We start from the raw sequence: 21,731 nt of genomic DNA, 5'->3' as shown, positions 1-21,731 counted from the left end.
AATCCGGTTAAAATTTCCTTAAATTGTTTCACAATAAACTTAAACTGTTTCAATTTTTTTGCCGTAAATTTACTCAAACCCATCTTTAATCTGCTCAGAAATTGTATCAAATACTGTCCTGAAATTGTATCGATTTTTTTTTAAATTGACTCCCACTTTTCTTTATTTTTTCACAAATTTACTTCCTGGACACCTTAAAATTGGCTCCTAACTTTTTAAAAATATCTTAAAATTGACAATTTATCGAATCTAATTTTATTTTTCTAAATATTTTTCAAAATTGTCTTAAAACATTTTCCATTAGGTCAAATTTGTCGTAAAATAACCCATAAAACTGTCTTAATATTTTTTTGAAATTGATCTCTACATTTTTCTTAAAATTGTTTTAAATTTGTCTCTAAATAATTTTTTACTGTCAAAAAACTATCTAAAAATTGTCACAAAATTGCTTCGAAAATGTCCTATACCTTCTTCAAATTCATTTTAATTTGTTTTTCAAATTTTTTCCATATCATCCCAAATATGTCCCGAAAATAGTCTTAAAAATGCTTTAAAATAATCTCAGAACTATTTTCAATTTGTCTTAGAATTGTTTCAAAAGTTGAGTAGCCCAAACATTTTGTAACGGTTTCTCAATATTTTGGAACGTTCCTTCCAAAATTGTAACAAAATCTAATATTTATCTTAAAATTTTTAGATGTTTTTATTTGTCGGAATATCAGTCTTTATTTTCTTGAACGATATTTTGATTGGACCTACATTTCGACGCTGATTGACATCTTCCTCGGGGAATTCTATAAATTTTATTTATTACTGATCTGCGTAAAATTTCTGAACTTATGTGAAGTATATTGTCCACTTTTCTATTCTCTAATAGTCTCTATGTTTTTTTAACTTACTGTGGAGAACATATTAATATTGTCTTTTTTTTCTCAAAATTATCTGCTAATGGATTCCCATTGTGTCAAAATCATTCTAAAACTAATTCAAAATTGTGTCTCATATTGATTCAAGATGATCTCATTTTTTTAAACTGTCTTAAAAGTATCTTACAACTTATCCAAAAATTTCTGAAAATATTTGAGAAGAATAGTTTTAAATTGTTTTAAAAAAATGTCTCAACTTTTTGAAATTTGTCAAAAATCAGTTTCAAGATTTAGGCTTAACATTTTTTTAATAGTTTCTTTGAAAGTTGTACCGAAAACGTCTCTTAAGTTTTAATATTATTATTTTATTTGCAATCAAATGAAAACAGAAAAATATTTAAACAAAATAATGCGAAAATTCTCTAAAATTTGTCTCAAAAGTGTCTAGAAACTGTCTAGAAATATTCCAAATTTGTCCAGAAATGTATCTAAACTGTTTAAAATTTGACTTGCAATATCTCATCACTGTCTCACAACTGAACCAAAGTTTCAAATTTTTTCCTCACAATTTTTTTAAAAATCGTGTTCAGTTTGTTCAAAAATGAATTCATATTTAACTTAAAATAGGCTCTAGTTTATCTCAAATCTGATTCAAAATGTTCTCAAAAATTGTTTAACAATCATCTCAAAAGTATTTCAAATTAGTTCGAAAAGATAGTGAATATTTAATTCTATCTGTATCGATGTTTTTTTAATTAAAAATTTCCTCCGATTTAGTGCAAAAACGTTATTAAATTGTATCGAAATTATCTCTAAATCCCTTGAATTGAACCATAATTGTTTTGTCAATTGAACTTGACTCAAAGGTGATAAAAATTTGTCTAAAATTTTGTCACAAAATTTTTAACAAAATTCTTGACAAGTTATTTCTATATTTCTCAAAATTGAATAAAAATGGGTTTTCAAAATATTAAATTATTCGGACAATTCACTTCAAATTTGCCGAAAAGTGTCTCAAATTGGAACCAAGAGTGTTTTAGGAGTCTCCAATTTTTAAAAATAAATATGTCTCATAATTGGCTAAAAGTTGTTTCAAAATTTTTAACAGTTTTAAACATCCAGAGTGATTTTTTTTGTTAAGAAATTTCGCAAAATTCAGTAAAAATGGGAATAAAATATCAACATTGCTCTAACAATTTACTTCAAACTAACCGAAAAGTGTCTCAAATTTAAATTAAAAATGTTACAGAAGTCTCTAAATTTTTAGAAATTTTATTTTCTCAAAAGTGACTACAAGTTGTTTCAAAGTTTTAAACTGTGACTAAGAGTGTTTTTTTTGTGGAGAAATTTCACAAAATTGAGTTGAAATAAGATTAAAATATCAACATTGTTCGAAGAATTTACTTCAAACTTGTTGGAAAGTGTCTCTAATTTAAATCAAAAGTGTTTCAGAAGTCTCGAAATTTTTAGAAATATGAAGGTTTCAAAAGTGGATTTTCAATAGTTTTTTAAAAGTTTTAAACTGTGACTCAGAGATGGGTTTTGACTCAAAAAATCAGTCAGTGAAACTTTCTTTTGTGGAGAAATGAATCCAACTGTGAATTTCAGGGGTTGGTTTAAGTCCTACCGGGAGATAAGGCGAGTTTTATTCGCATGTTCAACATAAATTATCTTCTAATATATTCCCTTTTCCTTACACAATTGGATTCATTTCTCCACAAAAAAAGTTGTTTCAAAGATTGAACAAAATAATATAAAATTGCGTTAAAAATTGTTCCAAAATTATCTCATAATTGTCTTCAATTTTTTCAAAAATATTCTCAAACATGTTTTAAAAACGTTAAATTTTTAAAAGTTAAAAAAAATCGTCTCGAAATCATATCAAAGATGTTGATACTTCAAATATTATTTAGAAACTTAAAATTTCCACTAATTTGTCTCAAAATCGGCTCCAAATTGTACTAAAATTGCCTAGTGTTCGGTAAACATTATCAAATCGGATTTAAGTGACTGGTATTGTAAGTTTTGAAAACTTAAGAGTCATTAACACTTTTTTAGATTTCGACATTATAAGATTCTTAAATTGTTTCGAAATTATCTCTAAATAAATTCAAAATAGTTGTCTTATAAATTGAACATTTTTCAAAAGTGACAAACATTTATCTGAAAATTTTGCACCAAAATTTTCACAAACTACTTGACAAGTTATTTCTAAATTGAGTATAAATGGGTTTTAAAAATATCAAATTTGTTCGAACAATTTACTTGAAAATTGCCGAAAAGTGGCTCAAATTTGAATAAAAAGTGTTTTAGAAGTCTCAAAAATTTTAGAAGTAAAAAACTGTGACCCAGAGATGGGTCTTGACTCAAACATTCAGTCAGTGAAACTTTTCCTGGTCTCAAAATTGTCTTTAATTTTTTCCAAAAAATGTGTTGAACATTTTTTTTAAAACTGTCTTCAAACTTTTAAAAGTTTTTTGAAAAAATTAAAAAAAAATCGTCTCAATATTATATCAAAGATGTTAAAACTTTTAATATTATGAAGTTTAAACGCTCAAAGTTGCCACGAATAAATAAAAATAAATAAATAAATTTGTCTCAAAATCGGCTCCAAATTGTGCATAATTACATCGCCACATCTATTCGGCAAAAACTATCAGATTGGGTTTAAGTGATTGGTATTTTAAGTCTTGAAAACTTAAAAGTTTTTTTAAACACTTTTATAGTTTCCCATATTATAAATTTATTCAAAACTTTACTGTTTTTTATCTCATGATCTTCAGTCTCATTGAACTGGTTCAATATTTAAAAAAAAGGAATCTTCTCATGTTCTGGACTTGTATAAAGAAAATATCATTGAAAATCACGACAAAAAACAACTGCCTTGTCGCTTGCCAGTTGAACCTATCACGCTAACGTTTGCTCCAATCTGACCCTAAACGATCTGGTTGTAGGGGACGCAAATTTATAATTCAATTGGGGCACTGTAGTAGCTCCCCACAATTCAACTAACCATCCCACACAACTTCCAATATTATCATCACATCTGCCAGTAGTGAGCATAGTTTTAATGAATTCTGAACTCGCGTGCCCCCTTGCATAAATAAACAAGTAGGTACACGGCTTGACGTTGGCGCGCAAAGACAACTTCCCAAGCGCTCAGCGTTCTGTCAGCGCTATGAATAATGAATCAAAACAAATCCCCCGCTGCCCCTTTTCTTCATCTTGGCTCCGGTGCATTGATTCAAATTCTTACTTCCCGACTATGAGAACGAATGAATTGTAGAAGACAAAAAAAAACTCTGAGAAACGTTGTAAGATCAAGCACGTCACCGCCTCATGACTGCATTCGAACCCACCACATCTCCCAAGAATGGCCTTTGCCGCACGAAACCGTTCACTCGTATCATTTTTAATACCCACGGGTCTGTTAATTCTTCAAACACAACAAATCGCTCTTAACATTGATCCACGATTGTGCTCGAACACAAGTCCGTGTGATAAGTGTTCTCAGCGCACTAACTAAGCTTAATCGAGAAATTACACCTCTCGAGGTGAACGCTAACCATGCGTTAGACATCCGGTGGAAAACGAATTAGTCTCATACAATCCATTACGTTTTATGGTCATTGGCTTGGCTTTAAGCTCTACCATAGATAGACAAAAACCAATATTTCTCACCCTCTCAATTTATCTGAATGACGCGCTCTCATGCGTGGAATGATTAAACTTACGTATTCTGTGAAAGCGCAATGTTTAAAACGTCACCAGAAGTATACGCAAAAACAAGCAAACCTTTTTCTACCCTATATTCTACTCATTCTACAATCACACAGAGAAAGAATTGTCAACATGTGTATTTTTACTGACAGAATGACTTTCCGCATGCTTGGCGATAGTCCATTTTCCCTAAGTGGCTGGGTGCCGGTTGTGTTAGTTCAACCGGATCAACCTTGACAGAAGTTCATTAAATCGCAAATTCATTAGCTGCCTTAGGACTATATTTAACATACCAAAGGATAACTGAAAGCCTATTCTAATAATGTAAACACATGCCTCGCTAATGTTTGTTCGACATACACTTCGACTTAGAACGCTTGACTTATTTTGATCAATACAATCATTAGCGATGCATAAGCCGAAACAATACCATTCGAGTTTAGATGATCATTAGGTACCCATCAACCCATGTCTCCGATAATAGTTTCCGAATAATTAGTAATCAAACGCATGTTCAGCGTTTTGTTCATCCAATCCAACACGCACTAACAGGTGTTTTCCGTTTCCGTTTTCTTCTTGCAGATGAAGCTGTTCGTGATCGCAACGGCAGCAGTGCTAGCCCTTCTAGTTCCATCGTCGAACGTTGGTGCCGTTAATGTGGCCACATCCTACAGCGTGATCCACCACGAGCAACCTTCGGCGGCCCGGGTGATCCACAAATCCAGCGGCAGCAGCAGCCTCTACTCGTCGCCGGCCCATATCGTGCACTCGAGCGCCCCGCACTATGAGTAAGTGATATCTAAATACTTAAGCTTTACTGTCAAGTTCATGATCGTTGTACGCAATGTGGTGAATGCTCTGTATGTAGCTGTCAATCGCATGCGTTCATTGATTTATGGGTGATCGATTTGGCAAGGCCAAATTGTTGAAGAATTGTTGAAGATCACCTCGGTTGAGCGATTGGAAGGGAAAGTTCTAGGCGTCGAGGAAAACCTGAGGAAATATAAAATGCACAAACTAATATTTATGAAATTCTTGAAATCGTTAGCAGTAAAAATTCTCATGAAAAAAGTCTATAATAGACTGTCTACTATTTATTAAAAAAAACATTATTAGTACATCTTAACCGAGAAACACCGCAAATCGGCATTCTGTATCTCGAAACTAGCTAGACCAAATTTAACCAATTTAGTATCTTCCAATTATCGAATCTGTCAGTGTTGGATTCAGTTTTGTAGAATAAAGTTTCTTGATAAAAATGTATAACATTTGAGTGATGTTTCTAAGAGCAGCAGATTCGCGGCAAGCGAGAAAACTAGATTTTTTGTATTTGGTCCGCAATGTGTTAAATAGCTCAGTGAAACTGTCAACTTGATCTATATGTCTATATCATTCTTTGAAATAAGCTAAATTTGAATTGCTTTGTAACATTTTTCTCGGCAAGGGTAAAATTATGTCCTGTGAGATTCTATCAAAACTGCCATATGATTATCGTTGCTGCCGACGCACTTTCTGAAGAGCTTCCGTGAAATTGTAAGTGGCTAAAGTATTAAAACAATTTTGAGTAGTTAAGTAAAATATTCAAGTTTTTAAAGTATTTTCGTAATTATTCTGACAGCGGTCTCTAAAGTGGTCGAAAATGTTATCCTTTTGTGTGCAAAAAGCTTGTGCTGCAAACTGAGATGACTATAAAGAATTCGAACAACTATATACACCTTAAATTCAGCCATTACTCCAATCATGAGTTTTCAACTTTTCAACGTCATTGGCATGAGATGTGAACGCCAGCGGCGTTGATTCGATTTGAGACCGCTGTCATTAATCTCCCAATGCAACCGCATTGCGTGTGACTGAGGAAAACAAAATAGAAACGTTTTCATGTCCCTCTCTATCCCATCCAGTGATGCCACATTTCTATCGGTATTTTGAAACCCTAAAAAATCTTTTATCGGTATGTAAATCCTAAAAATCGGTATGAAAATCGGTATTTGAGGTGGATATTCAAAAATGCTTACATTTTCAATTTTCTAACATATTTTTCTTTAAATAGAAGCTTGCAATAAACAGCAAGTCTAAGAACTCTTATGAATTTTGTATTTTTAGTTCAAAACTAGCTGACTAAATGTGTTTTAGCATATAAAGCATGGATCACTACAAATCTGGACGCACTATTTGTTTTACCATAGTGCTCCTAGTTGTCGAATCTGGAATGTTTTGGCAGCACTTTGTAGAGAAATGTTTCTTCTACCAGTGCTGAAAATTTCATTACGATTCGTTTTGTTTCAAAAAAGTTACACGTGATGGAAGCCGCGAGATGAAAATAAATTTTGAACACCCACGTCAAAAACCCGACGTGGTCGGGTTCAAAAATCGCGAAATCGTTAAAAATTGTCAAATCAACCGTGTGTAGCGTTCTAAAGGGTTCCGTGAGATGCGTACTATAGATCGGCAGGTTCATACCAAGCGTCATAGTGGAATTAAGGATCGGAAACTGCATTTGAAGGTGTTGAGAACGATCAAGGAAAACACAGGGTAGTCGGACTATGACATTGCCAAGAAATTCAACGCCGACCGGTGCACCGTCAGCAGAATCCGTCTACGCGAAGGAATACGATCCTATCGGACCAATAAGCAACCAAACCAGACATTGAAGCAGAATTTAGTAGCCAAAGGACGTACCCGCAAGTTATACAAGAAGATTCCAACGAAGTTCGACGGATGCATCCTCATGGATGACGAAACGTACGTGAAGATGGATTTTGGGCAGCTTTCTGGCCAAAAATTATGTAAAGCCACTGCTGTGGTGCACTGCACTGGTCATGGTGATGTCCCCGGCAACTTCAAATTCGTTTTTGCTGATAAGTTTGCAAGAAAGTGTTTGATCTGGCAAGGTATTTGCAGCTGCGGACGAAAAATTCCGGTTTTTGTGAAAAACAAGACCATTAGATCTACATTAGATCTCACAAAGAACTAGTTAAGTTTTCGCCAGATTTGGCAAGCTGCCACTACAGCTAGGAGGTTCTACAGTGGTAATGGGCCAACGGGTGGATTTTGTCGAAAAGGACATCAACCCACCCAACTGCCCTCAATTCCGCTCTATCGAAAAATTTTAGGCAATTGTCAAGCAGAAGATGAAGAAGAATGGTAGGACGACTCGGGAAGCAACAGAGATGAAGAGATTGTGGAACAAAATGGCCGCTGAGGTCAACGAATAGGGTGTTCAAACTATAATAAGTGATACTCAACCAAAAGTTCGAAAATTCATCAAAACAACATCGGAATAATTTTTTTATTATTTTTCCTTTAAAGTGCAATAAAAACCCTACATTTCAAGTACAAACCATTTTTATTTCGTTTATATAGCTCCGAGATAGACCGGTTTTAATGCGTCCAGATTTGTAGTGATCCATGCTTTATTACAGAAAGGTTTTTTTTTACACTGATATACGTACCGCGTAAAAAAAACCGTGTTTATTCCCGAAAACCGTGTAAAAAAAACCCTGTAAAAAAAGAACCTTGGTGTATTGCATTTTCTTTGTAACTTAGTTCTAGGTAACACTAGTTTACCCAAAATGACAGTTTTGAAATTTTAACAACTTTATGTTTGTTATGACTTGTACAACTTTTTTAAAAATTTTAATCTATCTGCTTTTGCTGACGAAAGCAAAATTCACAAATGAAAATTCAGCAGAAAATCCGAAATAAATAATTTTTTAACAGTACTCATAACTCATAACATAATTTTTTTTAAAGTTACCGTTTGATAAGAAAAATAGGGGCATGGCGAGCACTTTCAGGTTACACGTTGTTTAGGCATATAAATTAAGTAAAAACTTGAGACTTTAATTGATGTTTGGCTTAAGTGGGATGTAAATTTGATAAATTCGATAAGGCAGTAGAACAAGGTCAACCTAAAAGAAATTTCCATTTAGTAAACACTTACAAATCCAATGGCTTTTTGACGTTCGAGGTAAATATGGGCCCAAGTTGATGTTCTTCGTTTATTTATGGATTTTCGCCAATGTGATCTAAAAGAAGGTGTTCTTCCGAAAAAGATTTGATACACATAGTTTTACTATAACTGAAAGTACCCATTTTGTCTGGCGTTTGTCTGCAGTTAGGTACTTATGATATCATTTATTTGGCTAACAAGGTGCAGAAGGATTGAAGATTATACCGATGATATGACATACTGTGTATCTGATTCCACTTCAATTCTCGACATACCCCATCTGGCGACGAGTTGAACAAGGATTCCTTGAAAAGTTAGCATCTCACGAGACGAGAACATTGATGCGATCGTCAATTGAGATTGATCTTTAGAAACTTCTATTGGCAGTCGCAGAAGATCAAATATCAGCCTAGAGCTTAGTCCATTGCCTTTAGGTTGAGTTCCATAATAGTGCATCATTTGATAGAACAAAGGAACAAAACAGCGCGAACAACTGAACGAATTATGAGAGTGAGCCGTGGAGATCTTTGCAGTATACTTTAAAAGTTGTACAGATCAAAGTTACGCCACGCTAGCTACCGAGTATTGTCTTCTTTCTAAAGGACCTTTTCGAGGATAGCTTGAATGAAGTGGGAATGTTGAAGTGGAATGAATTTTGAGCTGAAATCTTAAAAATCGGTATGAAATCGGTATGTTTTGCCAAAAATCGGTAATCGGTATATACCGATTCTTGGTCAAAATTTTGCTCAAAAATCGGTATAAATACCGGAAAATCGGTATGTGTGGCATCGCTGATCCCATCACAAGATAAAGGAGGATGGAAACAAATGCCAAGCAGCCGGCGGGGCGAGGCTATACCCGAATGAATTAGTTCGCTCGGTCAATGCTGTGCGTGTGTATGTACTGGCATCAGCAAAACTGCAGAGAAAAAACATCTAGGGTAGGTGTACCCTCCTCCGTCGTATCCCTCTGATTCGTCGCAATTCAAGAATGCATGTTTTAGAGCCGAAAAATCACTTTCCACTTTAATTGGCTACTTCACATGATAAACTTAAGCTTGTGAATTTATTTTCTATCACAAATTTGTCACTTTTAAAACTATTTCTTAATTTATTTGATATTGAAATCGCGAAGTGAATTGAATTATTGATGCACTCCGCCATATTGTAAAACGAACTTAGTGATCCCCCCAACGTGTTTCTTTATTTTATCGCTTCCTGTCAATGCATATAACGATCAGAATCATAAAATTCGACAGAAAAGTGTTGAAATAAAATTAGAAAAATGATTTCAAACTAAGCTGAACTATATAAATTTGTCAATATTCGATTGAAATCGAATCGCTCGGGCCCCATAATTCGTCGTAATTTTGCGACAGGAATAGGAAACCGTTTTGCAAGAATTGGAATTAGACCGGTTCATTTTTACTATTTTTTGCTGAACACAGTCGGACTCATAGAGAATGAACATAATGGATTTCCAAGTAATCACAACACAATACAGTAATTTTGTTTACTTTGAAGCTAGGAACTTGATGCGCTGGGAGATAAGTGCAAAAAGTTTATTTATATTGATAAATTACTTGAATGTATTCAGCATTGCTTATAATGCATGGTTTCAAATGAACAAAGAATTGATGGATTTTTTAGCTTAGTGGTTGGTGTTTTAGAAATTATTTACTAACAGTATCGTGCATAATTTAATAAACGTTTGAGTGCACGCAAGAATATCTCCAACTTTACACATTTCTAACGATCAACTCCAATGAAATTGTTTCTTCAAAATTATTTCATATTTTAATATTATATTATTTTTGGTTGTATTATCTGATGACACTAAACCTTTCTCAAGTGTTTGAAACTTGAGATACATCAATTATTTGAAAATTAGACTTTTTAAGCTTCTTGCATTCAAACTGCAATATCGCACATACGACCAAACGCTTTGCTCTACTGAATGGTCACTGAGAGATCCTTGAAAACTAAAACTAAAACTTCTCCAGTTTTCAGAAATTCTCTAAATGGGGATCAACTCGAGGAAAAAATTTCAATTCCTGGACCGAAAACCTGGATTTTTATTGAATCTTTACGATGCATGGAAAAACGATGAAAAAAATTCCCGTTGAAGGTCAAAATGACAAGAGAATTTGGATGAACGGATCATTTTAACTTTGAAATAAGAGTTCATGAGTCTCTGGTTTGGATCTCAATACAAGTTTGGATAAAAATCGGTAGATATGATTTTTTGTACATATAGTCGTTTAAAATTCAACAAAATCAAACCCGCTTATATTCTGATTTCTACCATATAAGTTTTAATACATGACTCATGTTTGCTGCATTTTTATAAATTCTCAGTGAATTTTCAACAAAAGATGTCGTTTTTGACATATTACAATTTGAATGAAAAAAATCGAAAAGTTTAATTTCAGTTGGATTACTCTACGTCATTTCCCAAAAATTTGAACCCAAACAACAAAATGTTAGAATATTGAAGCGTCAATTTCCGAAAAAAAAAACATTTTTGCAAAAACTTTTATCGCTCGCAAATAAAACTTGAATAGATGAGCTGAACCAGTCTAATGCGCATTACACCCATCAACGTGGAGTTGCTTTGTGTCGATATCCTTCGCCAGGGTTCCCACATGTATAAGAAAACACATGTTGACAAAACTCAAGTGTGATTCTGCCTCTCCTCAAATGTCTTACTATTCAGTCTCATTGCGTAGAGAGTCTCAGTCTCAGTTCAGTCTCATTGCGTCTATTAAAAATGTTGATGTTCTTTAAATATATGCAGTTACTTTGTAAATTTGGGCCATGTAATTTGTGAAAAATGTCTGTTTGAATGTTATAAAATTTTATTTAACAGACAAATCCTGGATCATGGCAGCCCAGTCCGTTGGAGAGTGTGTTGGTACAAAATACATTGGCAGGGTGGATTCAATTTGTAAGGTCTAATATTGTGCTGCATGCAATTGCCTTAGCCAAGCAATGATACCTAGATACAATAACGCTACCTTGGGATTTCTTGGCAAGTCCATTTTATTGCGACTGAGATCTTATTCGAACTTTGCAGTTATCCTGCGCGGTTGATCCGTGCGAAGTAAATAATCGCATTTGTATGAACCGCAACCGCAAAATTTCAAATCTATCCCTCATGAGGGAGGAATAGTTTGAGACAATTTCGGTAGAATTGAATGGAAGATATAATATTTTGCTGCCTGCAGATGCATTAGCCAAGCAATGGTAGACCTGTTTAGAATAAAGCTATCCTAGTTTCATAGCTTATTGCGACTGGTTACTCGAGAGAACTTCTGCTGTTATCCTGCGCGGTTGATCCGTTCGATGTAAGCTGATGCTAATTGCATGAACCGCAACCGCAAAATTTTAAATGTATTTCTGAAGAGGGTGGAATAAATTGAGACAATTCCGGTCTCCTTGTACGACGGAATTAGGGACCTGGTACGACAATGGAGGAACTTGAATGAGAAAAACAAATCATTAATTGACTCAAAAGTACGTAATACGTAATGGATTGATCTATTCCCTACATAGTTTCATAAAACAGTATTCGAAATAAAGTTTAATGAATAAATATCAGTTTCAAATCAACATGCAAGGCAATTCTATTGAATTAATGAAAAAAGCTTCCTTAAGCCGTTGTCTTAGGTACACTTACCCTATTTTGTTTCAAACCACCGGCAAACAACCGCGACCAAGCTGCTCGGCTGTAAGCGTGCGTGTGTATGTAAGCAGGCAATGGGAAAGCTAAAAGCAGTTTCTCGTTTCCAAATCCCTTTCCCATTATTGGATGTTTGTTGGTAGTGGTCCTGCATCATTTTACCCGAGCACTCGGGTCTTTATGCCAGTAACGGAAAAGCAATCATATCATTATTGGCGCTATGCACATTTCAACGCATTTTCGGCACATAGAATACTCCGATCGGCGTTGAAATAGTTGAATCTCTTTTTTGGGTGATAGAATAATTACATTACGAACCAATTGAACTATTCACGTTTATTTTTGCCCTTCGAAATTGGAAGCCGAATAAAGTTATATTTTAACACTTTTCAATCTTTCATTCGATCGAAAATAGAAGGAACAGAAGGATTCAAACCTTGAAAGCATAATAAAATGGAAATACAGCTTTTAACATTCAACCATTTCCTACATGGCTCCTTTACCTTACATTGTATTTTCATTTTGCAGGAGATATGGGGGAATTAGTTTAACGATAAAAATTGGTCAAACCAATGATTTTAAAAACATCTTTTGCGAAACTTGCATGAAAATCGAGAATTTTAAAATCCTGTATGAATGATTGAATCTGACAAGAATGTCGGATCATCCTAGCAATTAATGTCAAAGCAGAGTACGCTTAAATTCTATTTATCTCGTAAAATCTTAGGCCGGAACAAATTTGAAGTCCTTCTTCTGTCACTTTTGAAGTTAAGACATCACAAATGGAGTAATAATTAGAAAAAAAAATAAAACTTAATTTTTCAATAAATTGGAACAAATTTGATAACAGCTTAAAATTGCATACAATCTAAATTGCACTAAACCGAGAATTCGAGAAAATTTGAAAAAATAATCTCGAATACCCAATATTATAGAATTTTCTACAGTTGGTTATAGCTTTTTCAACTTTTGGAATTTTTGTGTTATTTACCAGGGAGCTCGGAAATATTCCTGTGGGCTCGAAACGGGTTTCTTTCTCGAGATTCAGGGAATTATAGTTTCATTTTTCTCTGGTCCGATTTTTTTTCAATTTCTTTTAAAATAATGCGCAATTTAAAAATTCAAATATAATATATCAATCAAACAATATGAATTTACATTCACACATTTCAAACGGTCACATGTGAAGACAGTAAGCCTGTTTATTGTGCTCTTTAATATTTGACCGGCCTGCGTTTTGCAGGATATAAATTTGGTTCGTCATGACTCCGAATTCGATGCGCCACCAAAAATTCTGACTCCCACCCCAAAATCCTAGTACAAAAGGTGACTTTAACGGCACACTGAGACTCTTAACCAGGGACAATAAAATTTTAGGCTCGAATCGACGCGACGTTGAGTTTGGATTCTAAGTGAAAATCTGGAGCTGTTACGAATGTTACGAAATTAGTATTGAAATAAAATTTAAAAAAAAGCGTCGTAAAGTTCATCAAATATTTACAGCTAAATGAAAAAAAAAATCTGGCCCAATATCCCGGATTTCATTGGAAATAGCTCAGATTTTGCCTGGATTTATTCATTTTATTTGCAAAATCATACAACAATAAATTAGGTCTATTATTCTTTATTAATGTATCCAAGTCCAAATTTTTTGAGCAAGTGTTATAAAAAATAATCGTAAGAGGTTTTTTGGATGCTCAAAGTACAATTTAAATTCTGCTGACCAATTTTAATGAAAAAAAAAATTTCTCGATTTTTTTGGTCGACAATTTCGAAATCAAAATTGTTCCAGATTTTCCCAGGTTTTTAGATAAAATTGTCCGTATTTGTCCGACCCGGATACGTGCTGAAAAAATTCTGGCAACCTTACATTACGCACACCTCAACTATAGAAGTTTTACTGTCCTGTAAATTCAATAAAGCTTACCCTTTGGTTTTAAACAAAAGATTGAAAAATTTTGATTAATTGATTTTTTTATAAAATTCTTAAAACTGTATTTATTTCCCCTTTCGCATTTTTCGAAAGTTTTGAGGAGGAGGGTGACAAAAGAAGAAATGAATTAAATGTGCGCTTCGGGTTTTATTGGCTCGAACATCTTTGGAAGGTTGAACAAAATCGATGTTATTATCATTATCGTCATTTTTCGTCAGTTTGACAACTTCTTGTCATTTTTTAAATTAATTTTTTTTTTTGAAATTTTAATCATTTGTCATGAGTCTTTGGCTTTTGTTTGTTTTATAATTTTATAGAATTTTACTGATTTATGTAATTTTCGAAGAACTGTCTTCCATTTTCTCAATCGTTGTTATTGTTGTTGTATTCTACAGGGTGGTCAGCAAACCGGGAAATCCGGGAAAACCGGGAATTTAAAATGGGACCGAGAAAACCGGGAAAAACCTGTAGTTTCAAATCAGAACCTGGACAATTATTTATGGATCATTTTTTCCCCAAATAAACCTGTTGAAAGCGGTTTAAAATCAGAATCTAAATTTCACAGAAAAAATGTGGGAAAGATTGGAAATTTATAGAAAAATTGTTACTTTTTAGCTCAGCGCATACATTTTAGTTCTCTGAAGTGTTCCAGTTCCAAAATTTTTAGAGATTTTTTTGTGAATTTTCCTTACTTTGACTGATTTGAATTAAGGTAATGAAAAGAACAATTTATCAAAAATTACAATATTCAGTACACATTTTTATCATCACCATACTTCAAATTCGAATTACGATATACCTGCATTTTTTTCTGGTTGGATTGTAAATTAAGACTCAAAATTCGTGTTTACACCAAAGTGGCCGAAATTACAGAAAAATCTATAATTTTACAAATTTTGAGCAAATTTACATCACAGAAAACAGACTTTTTGAAATTTTTACAGAATTCACAGAGTTTTTCAGTTACAAAGTTAAATTGATTTTTCTAGGCAAACTGTAGAAAATAACCAATTTGTCATGACTTTTCCATAAAACTAATGGATAACTATCACAGAATTTTCGGGTTTAAACACAGAAATAAGTTCAGAATATTATTTCGCAAAAAAAAAATTCCGGCAACCTTGATTGACACCTTGGGGATCGCGAAAGAATCATAGCCGAGAAAAACTCTTTATCTTAGAAAACATTGAACAGAATTCACAAATTTACCTGTTTGGAGTTACAGCAAGTGTTTTGTTCAATTTTGTCGAAGTGAGTTTGATGATAAAATAAAGAACTTTTGAATTATGCTTTTAAGCGTAGCACACTTGCGGCGAGCGAAAAACCGAGATACCTATCTCGAATTTGATCCGCAATGTGTTAACGTGCCATGTCCAGAATCAAGTACCCAGAACTCGAGCTCTAAAAAAATTAAAATTATACAGTTCAAAACCTTCACCATTAAGACGAGAATCGAAACAAAACTTCCGAATACTTAGGAGGAATAAGATTCAGAGGATTCTGTAACCAAAATTAAAAATTTGAATCATAATCCAAACTTTAATTCAAGTTTTGGTATAAGTATAGATCCGTAATTCACCCGAAATTCGCGATAAACTAATTTTTAATTGTAACATAATCGTTTTAATTCAATCGAAAAGTGTTGACAAAATAACATAAAAATATAAGTTAAGCACCAGATATAGATTTTGATATGAAGAATCGATTGGTATAAGTACTTAACTTGAAATTGATAATTTTGGCACATCATTCTTCTGATCATAGGGGCCTCAATTATTTTCCTTTGCCTTTAAACCTGCTAAACTATTTTCTGTTGAAATCCCAAAAAACAACATCGTTATCTAAATAACCTTTGAATTTGAAGTTCGAATATCTAAAAATTTAAAGTCATCGACACTTTTACGTTTATCATTAAAAAAAATCTTATTTTGATTAAATAAAACCCTGATAAACATATTCATTGGTGTATTTTAAAACTGGGAGGATCATAAAATGTCAATCGAAAAACCGGGAAAACCGGGAAATTGAAAATGGAAACTTGCTGACCACCTTGTGTTCTAACAACCGTGCTCAAAATCGAACCGTGCACAAATTAAACCGTATCAAAATCGAGAGGGTCTTTTATAATTACACTATTTTTTTTTAGATAAATATGAAATATTTCTCTAATCCATTGAGACTCCCCAGTATAGCATTTTAGTAATTCATTTTTGACTCATTTTTCTGAAATTTTCAAATTTCGTTTTTTTTTTGCTTAATTCGAATCACTTCTCCTTTTGAAAAAATGTTTTTATTAGATTTTGACTTATTGTTGTATCATTTCCGTGGCATTTCGAACAAAGTTTTGTTTCATGTTATCTTTGTTAAATTTAGCCTTAATTTAGTATCCCATTATGTTATTTTGGCCTTACTTTAAACCCCAATCTGGTTTAATTTATACCTCATATTTGCTGAATTTTGTCTCATTTGTCTCCGACTTTTATTAAATATTTGATTTAAATTTCAATGATAAGTGATTCAGCGTTATTTGTCATAAGTCGACGTTAGTCGTGTATTGTCAGATAGAAATTATGTGCATCGTTTTCAATTATTAAAATATTCCGCAGATATGAGTCCAGATTCAAAATACTATTTATGAATTGAATCCAGATTAAAGAGGTGATTATCAATAAAATCAACCTTTTTAACTTTTCCACACCCAACATCAGATGACAATGCAATTCTCCAATTGATATGATTCGGATTGACATCTACAAGCGACTCAAAGCTTGTATCCAGTCAAAGTTAACAACAAATCTGAACTTGATTCATTTTGCCTTGCCAACTGAGCCGCTGCCAATCAAGATCAACACGATTTGAACACACCCCATTTGATATAAATAACGACTGACGACTGACTGCCCGACTAACCGGCTATATCATATCAATCATTTGCAGGCCTCTGATCGGAAAAACCAAGTACACCGTTCCGTTCCTCAGCGCCTACAGCCAGGCCACCCAGTGCCCGGCTCCTCCAGTATGCACCAAGTCCCGCTACCGGACCTTCGACGGTTCCTGCAACAACCTCCAAAACCCAGCCTGGGGAACCCCGAATCGCCCGTACGGTCGTCTCCTGACTCCCAAATACGGTGATGGCGTCTCAACTCCAACTACCTCGGTCACCGGTCAGGATCTCCCGAATGCCCGCCTCATCTCCCTGGTTGTGTTCGGAGAACAGGACGTTCCTGATCCACAGTTCACCCTCGGTAATATGCAGTGGGGCCAGATCATGACTCACGATATGTCCCTCCAGGCCGGTGGTACCCAATCCAGTAAGTATTGATCGTTCCGGTAGCACTTCCTCGGCTACCACTTGCTAATCCCGCTTTGCAGGCTTCAGTCAGTAACCCCCAAATAAACTCCATTGATGCTAACAGATTTAAAAGGTAAACCTACAACGAACACACCTTTAGGTACAACATCTACTACAAAGATACGTGGGACTTGAATTGATCTCAATTTGACAGGTGCACCAATCCTCCGTTTTTTTTTTCTCTTGTAGGTCGACCATTTTATGCATCCCGAAATCCCAACTGTGGTGGGACGATTAATGGGACCAATACCCAAGTTAATGGGACCGAAAATGCCAACTGGCAACTCGATGCCCTGTGTAGTCGGTTCCGGTACTATGGTAACCCGAAATCTTGACCAAAAGTTTTTGTTGTACTGTGGAAGGGTAGAGGCCACGTGTGATATCCGGGGTATTTGGATGTTTTAGAGATCCCGCGGGTTCGTTTCATACGGTTATCATCCATTGTTGGACCTTGAGAGGGTCTTGATTGGAGGACAGTTTGAGTGAAATCTGACTGTCATAAAGAATTGACTAAAAGAATTTGAGATTACTTCAATTATTGCTCAGAAACGCTGAGAAAAGTCTGACCCGCACTCCGACTTCATTTCCCATAGACACATTTCCATATTCTCGAGTTTCCAAACCCCCATCCTACCAGGTTAAATTTTAATTTTGAATTTTCAAAATTCTGAATCTCCTAGATTCTGAATCTGCTAAACTCTGAATCAGTTTAATTCGAAATTAACTGAATTTAATATTTGCAGAGTTCTAAATTTGCTGTTTTTCTGGAATTTAGCGGTTAGATTTCCCCTTCCTAATTTTTTTCGAGCATTTTGTATTCCTTGAATGTTGTATTTGGTTTATCTTAAGAATATTGTCATATTCCGTTTATTTGCAAATTTCCCAGTAAACTTTCCATATCGCGGTTTTCAGAACTTTGCGGTTATATTTGGTAAAAGATTGAACTGCAGTAACCTCCACAAAACGACGAAAAAACTACCGTCTGACCTTAACCGCAAGTACATCGTTCAAAAGTCCTTAAACAAAGTTTCCTAGAATCCTCGTCAACATTTGTAACAATGCGTCTCATCATCGTCACAACTTACAATCATTCGAAGTTAATCTAGCTAATCCCGATCATCAAGGAACGTTGATGAGCCTTCATCTTCAGTAGGTAGTTGATCTTGAACACACTCCACAATCTAGCGGAACATTCAAGCCACACCGTAGCAATGTGCCCGTATTCACCTAAATAGAGTCGCGCTTTAGGCACACGTCATCATCTTCTTCACTCGCAGGCTTTCAAGGTTACGGATCAACCTATAATCTTCCCCGTGAATAACCTTCCATCTGCCCAATTACAGAGAAACACACCACCAGATGTTGTACCGACGATGGTAAGCTTATCGGTAAGGCCAACGCCCATTCGACCTGTTATCCGATCATCGTCCCGGAGCACGATCCAGCTCACTCCCAGACCGGAACCGAGTGTATCAACTTCGTTCGTACTCTGACGACCCGCGAGGACCCTTGCAGCCCATCTCACCCATCGCAGCCCGCTGAACAGCTCACTACCGTCACCTCCTGGTTGGATCTGTCCCTGGTCTATGGTAACTCCGATCAGCAGAACGCCGGACTTCGTTCCTTCACCGGAGGTCGCATGGCCACAGTTGAACGCGACGGCTACGAATGGCCACCGAACAGCCCCAACGCCACCACCGATTGTGATCTGGTGTCCCGCGACGAAATCTGCTACCTGGCCGGAGATTCCCGTGTCAATCAGAACCCAGGTCTGACCATCATGCAGATCGTCCTGCTCCGTGAGCACAACCGCATCGCCGACCAGCTGCAGAAGTACAACCCCCACTGGGACGATGAGCTGCTGTTCCAGGAAGCCCGCCGTATCAACATCGCCGAATTCCAGCACATCAACTACTACGAATGGCTCCCGATCTTCCTCGGCAAGGATAACATGATGAAGAACCGTCTGATCTACAACGTCAAGGGTGGAGACTACATCAACGACTACGACCCATCGCAGGATCCCTCAGTGCTGAACTCCCACGCTACCGCCGCTTTCCGTTACTTCCACTCTCAGATTGAAGGCCGACTTGAGTAAGTTAGGATACGTTGTCTTGGAAGACTTCTCTGTAACCGACTTTTTTTTTTAACTTGTAGCCTCGTATCCGAAATCCGCAAGCCAACTGGATCCCTGCGTCTGAGCGACTGGTTCAACCGTCCCTCGATCATCGAAGCTGGAGACAACTACGACTTCCTGACCCGCGGTCTCGCTACCCAGCCCGAGGAACTGACCGACATCAACTTCGACGCCGAAATCAAGCACTTCCTGTTCCGTCGTGGACGTCCCTTCGGAGGTGATCTGCGTGCCTTCGACATCCAGCGTAACCGTGACCATGGTCTGGCCGGATACAACGACTACCGTGAGTTCTGCGGATTCAAGCGTGCCAACACCTGGGAAGACTTCCTGGATCTGATTTCGCCACAGGTAGGTTTCTTAAACGAAGTCTTTTAAACATCGGAATCTAACCAAATTATCAATTTCTTCCTAAGGACGTCTCCAAACTGCAAACCCTGTATGCCAGCATTGATGACGTTGATCTAACTGTCGCTGGTTCCTTGGAAGCCCACGTCAACGGTGCCCTCGCCGGTCCAACCTTCCTGTGCATCCTGACCGAACAGTTCTACCGTACCCGTGTGGCCGATCGATTCTTCTTCGAACGTGGAGATAAGGACATCGCCTTCACCCGGGAACAGCTTGCCGAAATCCGCAAGGCCAGCATGGCTCGTCTGTTCTGCGACAACGGCAACCACGTCACCTCGATGCAGCCAAAGGCCTTCTGGCGTCCATCGGCCCACAACCAGGTCGTACCGTGCTCACAGCTCCCTGAAGTCGATCTGAGCCTGTGGAAGGATCTGTCCTATGACAACCACCTGCACTCGTTCCACTACTTCGACAATCTTCACAAATAAGTCTGGTACTAGTAGGCTAGTCCAAACCCACCCTTCCCCATCCCTTTTCCCCTCCTAATTCCCCTCAAAAAAAAACATCAACCACCAATTAGTTATTGCCACCGTGAAACCAGCAACACTGCCCCGGATTATGAAACCCTCTCCCCATCGTTTTTCCTTTGTATAAATACCTTCGATGTTTTCTTTCTTAGAGTATTTCTGTGTGTGATAGTGAAATTATCCCCTATTATATTATTATAATCCCCTTGTTTTGTGAACGTGTTACGCAGCAAACTCCTTCCCTAAAAAGCTCAACATGACCCCCAACTCATCATCAATACCAATATGTTTTTTTTCCTCCCAGTATACACTATAGAATATTTGTTTGCCATATGATATTGTGAGTGCAATTGTTATACGAAGCAGAAACGCGGTGCTACACACAATTAAATCTAAAAAGATAATGAACTTCACATGAAAGTTACCGTTAATAACAAAAAAAAAAGGCACCCGTTGACAATCATCCCTTATTTAAAACGAAAAAAAAACAATCCAAAATCGTTATAGTTCAAAAAGCCCCCGAAACAAAACATTTGACGAATGAACAGATACAAACAGAACACAAACACCTGATTAAAATACATTTACATACATACCTACCCCGTAAAATGCTAGTTAATTGTAGTAGTGCTATGTTGTGTTTAGGCTTATTTAAATATAGAGAAGAAGATGAAGAAGAGAAAAAATCAAGTACACGTTGGTAATGAAACCGTAAACTTGTACTACGCGTTTTGTTGTGCCGAATAAAGTGTAATTTATAAGAATGGTTGCGATTTTTTTATTTAACAAATTTCCGAAATTCTTTAAGCTTTCACGAATCAATAAACAAATATAACAGAAATGGTCAAGAAAAAATCATAAAACAACTAAATAATCCGAAAACAAAAGAAATTCAAAATTTTATAAATTATATAAAACAAAAATAACAAAAACAAATCATTAAAAAAATTACAAATTATAAAAATTACAAAGTAACCAAAACTTCCAAAATAACGTATTTTACCGAGATTACAATGAAAAAATAACAACATTTACAAAAACACAATCATAACGAAAATGACACTTAATATGAAAATTTAAAAAATTACTAAAATAAAAAATATATAAAAATGTAAAACCTTCAAAAAATTATAAAATTCCAAAAGTTTCCACAATTTCTTAAATTAGAAAAGTAATAAAAAAAACAAAAACTACAGAAACTAGAAAACCTTCAAATAT

General features: G+C 35.6%; 1 protein-coding gene across 1 annotated transcript in view; it reads left to right on the top strand.

Moving 5' to 3' along the window:
* The window catches only part of LOC129745760 (peroxidase), a 168,395-nt gene extending 147,118 nt beyond the window's left edge, over nucleotides 1-21,277 (top strand). The window contains exons 2-6 of the mRNA XM_055739084.1: nucleotides 5,169-5,374; nucleotides 17,090-17,463; nucleotides 18,848-19,598; nucleotides 19,662-19,989; nucleotides 20,055-21,277. Coding sequence (XP_055595059.1) covers nucleotides 5,169-5,374; nucleotides 17,090-17,463; nucleotides 18,848-19,598; nucleotides 19,662-19,989; nucleotides 20,055-20,474 — 2,079 coding nt within the window. The 3' untranslated portion in view covers nucleotides 20,475-21,277. The remainder of the gene's footprint in view (nucleotides 1-5,168; nucleotides 5,375-17,089; nucleotides 17,464-18,847; nucleotides 19,599-19,661; nucleotides 19,990-20,054) is intronic.
* The last annotated feature ends 454 nt before the right edge of the window (nucleotides 21,278-21,731 follow it).

The sequence above is a fragment of the Uranotaenia lowii genome, chromosome 2, assembly GCF_029784155.1.
Source record: "Uranotaenia lowii strain MFRU-FL chromosome 2, ASM2978415v1, whole genome shotgun sequence".
Lineage (NCBI taxonomy): Eukaryota > Metazoa > Arthropoda > Insecta > Diptera > Culicidae > Uranotaenia > Uranotaenia lowii.
The sequence above is the reverse complement of the archived record's forward strand: the minus strand, read 5'-3'. Positions and strand labels throughout refer to the sequence as shown.